The sequence below is a fragment of the Enhydra lutris genome, unplaced genomic scaffold (assembly GCF_002288905.1).
Source record: "Enhydra lutris kenyoni isolate GAN:26980312 unplaced genomic scaffold, ASM228890v2 scaffoldscaffold4, whole genome shotgun sequence".
Lineage (NCBI taxonomy): Eukaryota > Metazoa > Chordata > Mammalia > Carnivora > Mustelidae > Enhydra > Enhydra lutris.
This window is the reverse complement of record NW_019154088.1, coordinates 5,888,337-5,900,676: the sequence shown is the minus strand read 5'-3', so window position 1 is coordinate 5,900,676 and position 12,340 is coordinate 5,888,337. Positions and strand designations below refer to the sequence as shown.

Genomic DNA, 12,340 nt, shown 5'->3' with positions numbered 1-12,340 from the left:
TTAAAGATTCAGGACTTAGAGAAATGACCTGACAATGGCACCCAAAATGTTTTCCGAAGACCTGTTTATTTCTCAAACATAGGTAAACATTTTTAAGGCAGATATTTCTTCTGAACCTATTATTTTCTGCCATTCTAAAATAATCTTTTCCAATAATTTCACCCATTTAAAGCTAATCTACTCTGGTAACATTTGCTAATATTAACAAAAAGTAAAAAAAATTAACCTATGGAGAAAACACATCCCCTTTCACTATAAACAAATGCTTAAGAGAGTTTAAGGACTTACCAACTGGAACTTGTAAAATAAAGTCTGGCGTTTTGTCATAACCCTTTGCACGGAGCTGATCTTCATCTATAGGAAGAACAAATACTATTACTTGTACAGTGTTTCATTAACAAGACAGCAATATAATTGCTTTTCTTTCTTAAAAATGTGTAAAAATTACTAATGCAGTCACACATATCTTTCTTATGCATGCACGGCTATGTCAGAATAAATGAACTTTCTTAACAAACCTGAAACATAGATATAAAAATGCCTCTTTGTCCCTTCTGCATTTTTATGTCTTTATTATAAATATCATTAATTCAAGCTGTCATATGCTACCTTTTTTTTTGTAATTGAAAATACTCAAAATAATGAAATATACTTACTGATTAAAAGAAAAGGCTTTCACCACCGTGAATATCACTAATGTTATCAGGCAATATTGACAATTTACAGTCAGGCACAAGCACAGTGGCCTTTACAATTATAAAACAAATGTTTTCATTAAAGCAATTAAGAAAGTTTAGTTTCAATTAGTAAAACTATTCCTATACACAAGAACACAGAAAGGGACAAGGACAATGAGATCACTATAGAGAATTAATTGCCCTGCTTAATTCCTTTGGTATGCTGTTGTTTCTGGCATTTACCAGAGTTTTACAACTAACAATATGTAATTCTGAAAAGCAAACAGGCTTTGAGATCTTTTTCTAAGTCTGTTCAAGTTCCTGATCCTCTGTAAATATCAATGATCCATTCAGAAGGAAAGGAGGCAGGAAACAGAGAGCTTGACAAAGTTGGAAAAAACTAGCAAGGTGCTTGGTTTAAAAAAAAAAAAAAAATCTTCCAATATGTTCTAAATGCTGTCCTTGACTTCTAATGGCATTACAATGTGATTTCTGAAATGAGGAGTTCTCCATTAGATTTTGGAGTGACCTGGTCATTCAATTCCAGACATGGCTTTCTGTCTTCACCCAACCTCAACTAATGGCCCAACCAAGTAACAAGGAAGGCTGTGTGGTCTCTTAACACCTACTGGGCTGTTGACATTGTCATGCATCCCATTCGCCTTCCTGCATCACCTTTGATTAAAATTAATGGCCCATTCCCAGTGTTGGGTAGCTTATTTCCAATCCATTTGTCAGCCCAAGACAGTGGTTTCATGGCCAATGTTCAGAAACTCTGTTTTAGAACACTCTTGTGTACATCTTGAAAGGTCAGCATTTTAAACGTAAATAACCTTTTAATGACAAGGCATATTTAAACTAGATATTTAAGTGAAATTTTGTTAAAAGTGGATAAAGTCCTTTACCCAGACGGTAGAGGATTGATGCCAGAATTCAGAACAATCTCCCCTCCTTGAAATATAAAAAAATTTAAGTTAACTATTGAGATAAGGAAATACAAATTTAAATAATTTTACTTGAAAAACAAGAGAATTTGAAAAACTGGAATGCAGATGAACAAGACTGGAACAAATTTCTATGCTCTCAATACACTGGCCACAACAAGAATATTTAAAGGCAAAGACATTTATTAAAAGTAACTTAAGCACCTTGAGCTGATGTTTCCTGTAGCTGATGAACAGTTTTAAAAGCTGGGTTGACATTAAAAAGCAGAGACCAATATTTTATTAAAACTTATCCTAGCTTGATCAACCTTTACAGATGTTAGAATCTGTTTCAGAAAGAAAAATGATTGTTTCTGAGAGCAGCTCAAAACAAAATTTCAAAGGTCACCAAGCTATCCAAATGCACATACTAAAACTCCTTTAAAAGCAGATGTTGCACTCCTGTTCACTGCACCAAAATTACCAACACAATACCTACAATTTAAATTTTGTCACTTACTTAATGTGACACACACACACACACACACACACAAAAGTTGGGCAGAAAACATCAGGTGAGGCTAAGGAATCTTTCCATCCTTCACTGAAGAACTTCGAAGTATAAACCACATACTTTCTCACTCCACTCTCTCCCCTTACCTCCCTCTATCACTCCCTCTCAGTTTGAAGTTGATCCTATAGTAATTGTACCCAAAAGGATAGCTTCTAGAAATCTGTTTCACCACTAGTGACATCACATTAAAAAAAAAAAAAATTAAGAGGTTAACCTACATATTTGAAATACCTTATTATGTATCTCTTCCCCATTCTTTTATTTACTAAACTCTCACTACCCTACCATCCCTGTTTCAACCTTCACACTGTTACTTTCATCTTAGACTTCCTAAGAAAGAAGGAGGGAACAATGCGGGCAAAGTTCAGAGGAAATGACAGCACAAGTACAGGGAGTTGCATTATGAGCAGGTGGCCTTGCTCACCTGGTTTAGGCCCCAGGATAACTTTCTATCATGGATCATCCCCCTGGGAGATTTTTTAAGGTCAGCCCCATCCATCTGGTCTGATTTCCTGGCCTCTGTATTATGCTCCTTTCTTGGGCTCCGGACCTTGAAAGATTCCTTCCACAACATCATTATCCAAACCATTGGGTATGGTTGACCACCTTTTCAGAGTTCTAACTCCATGTTCTAGAGGTTATGGCTCAGTCACCAGCCCACACTTCTTCCTTTCTGTTCATTCTGGCTTCTTTCCCTTGTCTTATTGTGCTTATTCCTGGTTTCCCACATACTGGGTGCAAAGCATTTGCTCTGAAGACAGGAAGTGTTTCCTTTTCATTTTTTAAAGCCTATTCATTGCCCCACTCATACCACCAATGTATGCTTTGTATTTAATGTTCAAACGGCTAACTGAATAAAACACAACTACATTTTAAGGAATACTCATGCCTTCTACAAAGCCAACCTAGACTGACTTAATAACTTTCTTTCCTGATTTAATTTCTCATTAATCAACAAGGCACAGGGACAACAAATGTGGCCCAAAGTTTATTTGGTATCTTTTACTGCTATCTTTCTCCTGGGTCCCAACTGTTTGCTCTGAGATTCATCTCAATCATCAAAGAAGGAACTGCATCCCTTTCCTTAATACTCATGGGAAGTTTTCCTAGTTTTTTTCTTTGATCTGCAATATTTAAATAACATTAGTATTATCCATTCCTTTAAGTATGGGCAGAATTCCTCACAAACAAGTGAGCCTGGCGCTATGGTGGTGTAGCTCTTTGGTTACTTTTCCCATTTCTTTGATGGCTACCAATCTGTTTCAATTTTTGTCTCTTCTAACAGTCAATTTTGCAATTTATATTTTCCTTGAGAATTACACATTTTGTCGAGGTTTTTATAGCTCTTTGTACATACTGGAGTCAAATGGTTACTTAGGATTCTTTGAACTTCCTAAGTAGAAAATTGGATGTTTCAGTAACCTAATGTTTTCTTCAAGGAAAAAAAAAAAAAGATCAGAATTAAGGGAAAAATTGAAGAATAATGTTAGCTAGAAAAGGCAAAAAAGAGTAATAGCAATCTTTAAGAATAGTGCTTTTAGTATTACTTCCCAAAATGTTGGGGATCAATATGAAATCAATCTCCAATCCTGTATAACTATCTTATTCACTGAATATAGCAAATATGAAGTAAGGCTCATATTTAAGGTGTATGTAAAAAAAAAAAACAATATATGTTGCAACTACTAAGCTTGTTGATGTCACAGTTCAAGTGCTCATTACCAAAATTAACAGAATATTCTTGCTTAAAAGCAGACTTCTTAGCCTTGAGGTCCACAAAAATGTGGGGTTTTTAGATAATGTGTGTGACTCATGAAACACAGTATTTCTGAACTTGTAAAGTCTTAGAGATTGCTAGTCCAGTAATCCAGCTTACACACAAGTGGCCCAGAGGAGTGAGGTGACTCACCATGACCTAGGCTTCTTGGATAGCTAAAGATACATCAACCAAGTTCTAGTTCGTCCCAACAGACTGCATACCACTTTTAATTAAGGCAAATATTTAAACTTGATCATGTGTGACATTTATGAAGTAGCGAAAAATTCTTATTCTCTTCCTGGAGGATCTTGAAGCACAGGAGGGGTGATGGTCATCTGTCCATTATTATTTAGGTGACATGTGCCTAAAGAGGAAATGAACTAGATAATCTCTTGATTTCTAGCATTTCAATGGCCCTCTCTCCAAGTGAAGCTTAAAAAAAATCAATGAGACTACATCCACAGATAAAACTGATGTTAAATTTTTAAAAGCAACCCAGGTCTTCATTTATTTTTAAGTTGTCAGGCCTGCCTTTAGAGGGCATTTAAAAAAGGAATTACACATACGTAAAGAACACTGTGAAAGTTTAATTTCTCTGGCCTTTTAATTACCCTCTCCTCTAAATGCCCTAAAATATCCAAAGCAATTAAGTACTAATTACACAATTTCTTTTTCTAAAATAAAGGGCTGATTTTGAGTCAGAGAACAAAACACATCTGAAACTAGTTAACATATACTTAAGAATCATAGAAGGGCATAGAGGACTACCAAGGAAAGGTTTGAGGTTTTGTTTGTTTTATTAAAAGGCTTTAAATTTTTAAAGAAATACAGTTTTTCCCTGGAAAATTATGCAAAATTCCAGTTCATGACATCTGAAAATGAAAAGTAACATTCTGACATGGCCTTTTATCTATGAATTTGTCCAAAGGTTTCTAAAATGCTAGGTTAAATTACATTGTATGATGAAAAGAATCTTACCACCTATTACATTTCTATTAAATTGAGGAAAGGCAAAAGATATACATGAACACAAATGAAAACTACAGTATATCTTTTCTATTCTAGGATTTTGTTTTTGTGTGTGTGTATGTGTTTTCCAAAACACTGTCTCATTTAATACTTGGAGCTATGACCTTCATATCCATATTTTTATGTTCTCAAAGAGTGAGTTTCACAGTCTTTTCTACCAAATTTAAGAAGTCAACAAGGTTTCAGCAATAGATGTTACTATGATATGCATACCATGAGCAAAGGTATACAGAACAGATATGCATTTAATGGGGAGACCCACAGCACAGATAAACAAAATCTTCAGAGAACCCCAAACTTCATTACAGCCATTAGTTTCAATTTCTTCCCCCAAAGCCTCTTATCAAAGCTACTAATAAGGAATACAACTGACTGCTCTGACCTTGTCCTTTGCTTATGTCTTCAGGGGACAATACTAGTGAAAACTGAAGTGCCCTAAAGATAGGAAACAAATGGGAGGTCACAAAGCCAGGACAGTACAAAGTAGGGCAGAGCAGGCTGGTCCCTGCCAACCAGCGGCTGTGGAGACAGGAAATATGAAAATCAACAACAGAAGTGGAACTCTTCTATATGGGTTGAATGCCATAAAAGAAGGGACACATCAGAATGGTTGAGTGAAAAGGGCAAGTTGTTGGAAAGGCACTGGCCGGGGCTAATTTCCACTAAACAGAACAAGGGCATTGGATGGAACACTTTCCAACTTCCACATTCTGAGGAATGGCTGAATGTTACCCTTTGCTCCAGGTTTTTTTTTTGTTTTTTTTTTTTGTTTTTTTTTAAGCTGTCGTATTGATGTCAGACCCTTTTGCAGGGCCAGCTCCATCTGTCCCAGAATGAATCTCAATGAAGAAAAGAATATTAGCAGTTCTGAGACACAAAAAGGATCTTCTACACACATACACACACATGCATGCACTCTAGAGGCCAATCTCACAACACAACAGATTTGACTTGCAATGCCTTTTCATCATGGGGACTAAAGCTCCAACCTGTAATTAATTTTCTGTGGAGTGAGACATTTGAGTTTTTTGGTCCTGCAACCCATTCTGTCGGACAAAGCTATCCTACTCTGATGATGTGATTCTGATTCTGGGGAATGACCAATAACATGAACCCCAACTATCAGCCTCAGGGTGGACAGTTGTAGCAGATTAGAGCCCTTCCTCAGTTGCATTATGGGGCTGAAGAGATTGACCAACTTGTCTCTGGGACTAAGAAGTCTAAGGAATAGACAACAAGCAACTACCAAGGATCATCTTTATTGCTTAAGAATGAAGCCACATAGAAAAAAGAGAACACAAGAGGCAAGAAAAGAGACTGATGACATTTTTTTTTTTGTCTTCTGGATTCTATACACACCAGAAGCAAACTTCTTTCCTTTGGACTTTCCAGATACACATCCTTGAATATGTGTATAATGTAGTTTGACTTGATTTTTGTTACAACCAAGCAGTTCCAGTATCTCCTCAGTGGCCAGGAAAGCAGACAATCAGCAGACATGAGTTATCCACCCAGAGCCATGAGGAGGGAAGGGCCCAGAGTGGAAAGACTATTATAGTCAAGTGGACAGGGTAAGCTGTCGTCAAAGTTCCAGAGACTGTGTTGTCTTCTGGCAGCATATATGTATCTGATTCTCTTCCCTTGGTCCCAAGGAGAAGTCCACACAAACATATTCAGTAAGGGGAGTAAGTTGATCCCACACCATGACAATTTCCTCAGGAAGGAAGAAGGACCCAATTCCCTATATCCCATTTCCAATATCACATTCCCATTATTCTGAAAACTGCATCTTATTTTTAACCTTCAGAGAGATAGGAATTTAAATACTTGATACCTTATGAAATACCCAACCATGTCATTTCCCTTTAGCCTATATAATCATATGTTTTATTTCTAGTCTCTTATTCTCTACTGCTAACATCTGCCCATAAACACAACCTCAGCACTTTAAATCTCATCTGTTCCTGCTGCCTGTTCTTCACCTGAAGTCATAATCCCCTGTTTGTCACATCATAATCACTCCCCCAACAGAGCACTATTGCTTCAGGTGGGGAATAAAGCAGCAGGAGCAGATGAACTCCTAGAAACAAAGCTCCTAATTTTTTACAGCAAGGGACATCCCTCACTAAGCCTCCTTGGCTTTACAGATTATACTCTCCTGGAGTCCTACAGAATTACACACGAATGCTAGAAAAGCACCCATGTAAAATATGCTGGTTTGTCATACGGCAAAACCAAACATGGGACGGTGGGGCAGGGAAAAAGCAACTGCCTCTCAGGTGTCACTCAAAATAATTGTTAGCTTCTACTAACAGGGCAACATTTGCTGGAAAGAATACTGTATCTCCAGAGCCATCCTTATTAAGCCAAATGTAACAAGAATTTGCACCAGACAGTGGCTGTGGAAGGCACTAATGAAAGTCTCCCTGACCTGGAGACATGCCAGCCCATGGAGGATGAACAGTTTGTCTCCAGTCTCAGATAAGCTCTTTCACAGTCTCTGATAGTGCACAGAGTCTCATCATCTTCTCACTATCACTGTTTTCCTTTCCTCCCTTACCTTTTGTCCAAAGCTCCTCCTTACCCCTGAGAAGGAGAGGCCGGGGGTGAGGGGAGACAACAAGACTCGTTAATCTCCGGAGAGAGAAAAATCAAAACATCTCCTCCAGTTGTTAAAGTACATTTTCTATTTTGTTGATATTAGAAATGGAACGGACCCTCAGCAGAGGGGATAAGGATGATCACAATGCTTGTTGCTCAATTTAAAGCTTAAGAAGGGCTCTTTGTGCATCTATACCTAGGAGCCGGCAACAGGCTCTTCACATCTTCTCAGACTTTAAATGCTGATCAAGAAATGTTAATTCTATAGTACTATCCTTGGAAAGAACTGACACAAACTTACCTGAAACTTATCTGAAATTTTCCTGGGAGGCTCCATGCTGGATTCAGCTTTTATTATTTTTTTTAACCCTAAAGGTGCCTGCCCAAAGTAAGTACTTAAAAGATATATTCTGCTGAACCATTGGAAGAAAAGATTGGTTAGCACAGTGGTAAGATAACCAAGTTAAGAGCTCAACTAGCCAGCCTAGAAACACATGGTGACAGGAAGGTGATGGTGAGAGAGCAGATGCATATGTGAGATTCTATCACCACTTCAGGAAAAGTAGCTTATGAGCCAGTAGCATTTTCTTCTATATAAAGGGTACCTATTGATTTTTAGTATAATCTATACCTTTCTTTCAAAAGTTTACTAGATGTAGCACGACAACAGCCTCAAATGTATTTCTTTTTATTATCAAGACCATCAAGTGAGAACCTACTGAGATGCACTAGGGATGGGACTGTATTCTTGCTGGGCTGGACATAGCAACAGTGTGCATCCGTGTAAGCATCAAGAGGGGACAGAATGCTTACCATTGTCTTCATGCTAACTAGTGTAGAAAACATGCTCAACAAGAGTTAGCTGAAAACAATGCATGAATAATAAATAAAACAATTTTAAGACCTCTGAGAAATTGCTAGAAATTAAATGTATACATTTGTTTACAGCTTATCTCCCTACTAGACCATAATTCCACAAAAGCAGGGACTTCATCTGACTTAATGTTTCGTTCCTAATAAATAGTACCTAACTCAATAACTTATTTTTGGAATGAATGAATAAATGTATGAATAAAACATATTTTTTTAGTTGGAAAAACTAAACTTTATTTATTCAACTTTGATTTCTCTGAATACAATGCACCTATCCACAGAAGTACAAATGGATAAATTTATGAAATAGGATAAATCCATGAGTACACAAATCTTTAATGAAAAGGGCTCTTCTTTTTTTTCTTTCCAATAGTGCCTGGTTAAATCTTGTGCCATAACAACTGTTCAGAGTATGGTTATGGATCAAGGAAATTAAAAAAATTATTAGTGTTAAAATAAAGGTTATTTTAATTTTTCTCTTCTATTGGTAAAAAGGTCATATAAGGTATGTATTTTATAAAATTACATATATAGCAAAATGAGTGGAAAATTTAGAATGGTATAGACTTTCAGGGAAGTCGTAATTCTTAAGAAGGGTTAATATGTAAAAATAAGAATCCTTGTTTTTTTGAAAGTAGTAGACAGATTAGAAACCAAAAGAATGAGAGAGAGAGAAAGAGAGGGAGAGATCAGTTTTACTTTTGCTTTTAAAAGAATCAAAGTAAAACAAACATGTTTGTAATAGCTCTGCAACAAAATTCAAGATGTATACATGTAAATGAGAAAACATCAGATTACTGGTCTATTTATAAACCAATATTTTTCTATAGTCAATTTTAAATGATAATCTATCTAATTTTACCTGGCACAGTACTTTAGACCTAATTTATCACTCTGAAGGAGTATACACAAGGTAAAAGAAAACCCCAGAACAGTATTTCATACAAGGCTTTGACTTCTCATGCTTTAACTTGTAAATAAACTTGTAATAATTCAGTACTACATTAAAATGCTTAAAATGCATAGAATAAATTAACTTCTTTATATGCTGATAAGAAAATGCTTAACAACAACACTGATGTTACATAGAGTCAGCTAAACTGATCATTTAGAGATCAGTTAAGTATCACCTTTGGGTTATACTTTAATAAAATAGTTACTTCCGGACCCGGTAACACAGAGAACTAGATGGGACCCATGAATAGGAAGTCCCCTTTCTGAACTTGTATGCAGGTGCTATGACTCTGGCCATTTTTATGCAATGTCTTTGCAAGCCATGGTCAATTCAGTCTAACACAGTTCCCAGAATTAAGGGAGTCAAGAACCTGCAACTCAGTTTAGATCATATGTAGGCCTTTGGCTCCTCTTTCCGTACATGAAAAACTTGCTACTTTTACATATTGAAGTGTAATTCACTAATTTTTTTTTGATTTTTTATTTTATTTATTTGTTAGAGAGAGAGAGAGAGAGAGAGAGAGAGAGCATGAGCACAGGCAGACAGAGTGGTAGGCAGAGGGAGAAGCAGGCTCCCCGCTGAGCAAGGAGCCCGATGTGGGACTCGATCCCAGGACGCTGGGATCATGACCTGAGCCGAAGGCAGCTGCTTAACCAACTGAGCCACCCAGGTGTCCCTGTAATTCACTAATTTGAGGCCATTTTCCTAAACCAACTTTCTTTAGCCCCTGCTAGAGAATATTTATGAGATCTCCCATTTCAAAATTATCAACAACCTGATAATACCTTCAACTCCATTCTCCAGCTCATTAATAAGAATATTAAATACTAAGACTTAGACTTTTTGCAGGCCTGTCTTCAACATCACTCCCCAACTCGATGTAAGACCATCCAATGGACTTTTCTTGGCCAAATCTTTGTCCATTTCTGGAATAAAGACGTGTAAACCAATATACTGTGATTTTTTTCGACCTAAAAAAACACACTATGCAGACCTAAATATCTACATATAACAGATGTGTACAATGCACATTTAGGTTTGTATACAACCTTTAAAATTATCACATCACAATGGAGAAGAGGAATTAATTCACTGTAGAGTGCTTTATGTTTTCTGTGATCAGTTATCACATGTATGCCCTTCAAGGCTTAATTTTAATGCTTCAGATGTTGAAAGAAATAATAATCTGTAACAAGATTCCATATTGGCACACACACAAAAACACATGTCCATGTATACATGTGAGATTTTTAAAAATCACACTACATCTACAATGACAACTAATGTCTCACATAAAAATAATAAAAGCTTAATATTTGACTTTCAAGTAAAAGTACTCTGATTCCATATGTGAGACAAACATATCCAACATGAATTTTTCTAACTATTCTTTTTAACATGTAAAGCATTTTATAGACAATATTTCTTTTGTTTCTTTCTCATAAGGCTTAGATTATGGCTAATATCTCATGACAGATATTAAAGCATTTTTTCAGCCACTTATTCTATAAAATATTAATTGCAAGCCTGTGCATGTGCTGTATATATAGGGATTAGGTAACTGAGTTCCTGCTCAGTTCTAAATCAATAAAAGATAACATGCACAGCATCAATCATCATTCACTCTTCCTTTAGTACATAATAACTGCGAGTGGAAGATTTTTAAAAATATATATTTAAGCACTCATGGAGATATTACAAGTGAGAAGGGATGTAAGTGATACTTACCTAGGAAGGACAGGTTTTTCTCCAGAAGCATGTCTCTTAGCAGGACTTCATGCTCATGACCAATGGCACTGAGAAGTTTTAGTTAAGGAAGGTAACACAGGTGGAATTATACAATTAAAAATACGCTAATACCAGGTCTCTACTTTTAGATGGAACGGAAAATAGAGTAATCATAGCAACTATTGCCACTGTTAGCCCACATCTCTGAGGAATGAGATTTCATGCATGCCTCATTTAAATGATTCATTGGAATTTTCCTATTTCTGTAATGTTTACATGCATTTGGGCAACTAAAGATTTGTAAAGGGATGTGTACCTTATATTCGTTTGAAAGGAGGGGGAGTCATTTTAAACGTCCTTTGTACTATATTAAAATCCCTCAATTCAACTAGTACATTTATTAAGCACTAACTAAGAGCAGCAAAGAATACCAGCCAGGCTTTGCCTTAAAGGAGTTTCCAGTCTTCCAGAGTTCTTTAAATCGTCTAAGAATCCGTACTTGTTCCAGAGCCAGCATTTCTAGATTCCGTCCCACTTGCAGCCTTCGGTTGGTGATGCTCTGTGATGTGGGAAGCCAAATAGCTGACTTGCTGAGAATTCCAGGCACCCTACAGGAAAATACTGCATGTTGCAAAGGACTGTGTGTTGGGCGTGTGGGTGCAGAGGACGCTTCAAGTCTTCCTCGGGCACACACATTGTCCTATGGGTAGAAATAGATATGTACAGGAACATGTAAAGTCTTGGCATGATTACTATGAGTTATGTACTGGGTTAAGTACTTTATGTATGTAATTTCCTCCGTAGTTATTATCATCCTTATTTTACAGATGAGGAAACCAAGGCTTAGAAAGGAATGCATACACAGTCATATGGTTCAAGTGTGCCAAGCAGAGGACTGGAACACAACAAAGCCTTTTGTATGACCTCCATACAACTTCCTGAAAAGTACTAAATTTAATTATGCAAAAATAATAATTTTAATAATGTATTTATTAAATAATAAATTTAATAATTAAAAAAATAATAATTGCTACTAGCTGATATTTCTTAAATACTGCACCACTAAGCCTTGGTGTTAAACACTTGGGGTTTAATTTTTTTTTATAAGTCCTCAATAAACTTTGGTTATTTTATTGTTATAGTTTCACAGATTCATTACATTCTGCTGCTCACCCCATGCACATGCCATTTGTTTCATTACCGTCTTAGTTACTGACAACT

At 36.4% G+C, this 12,340-nt stretch overlaps 1 protein-coding gene across 6 annotated transcripts in view; it reads right to left on the bottom strand.

Moving 5' to 3' along the window:
* The window catches only part of LOC111160535 (chromosome unknown C15orf41 homolog), a 236,973-nt gene that overhangs the window by 128,803 nt on the left and 95,830 nt on the right, over nucleotides 1-12,340 (bottom strand). For all 6 annotated transcript variants that reach the window (XM_022523708.1, XM_022523724.1, XM_022523716.1 and 3 more), the window contains 2 exons: nucleotides 11,120-11,187; nucleotides 289-354 (listed from right to left, as the gene is read on the bottom strand). In XM_022523708.1, coding sequence (XP_022379416.1) covers nucleotides 289-354; nucleotides 11,120-11,187 — 134 coding nt within the window. The remainder of the gene's footprint in view (nucleotides 1-288; nucleotides 355-11,119; nucleotides 11,188-12,340) is intronic.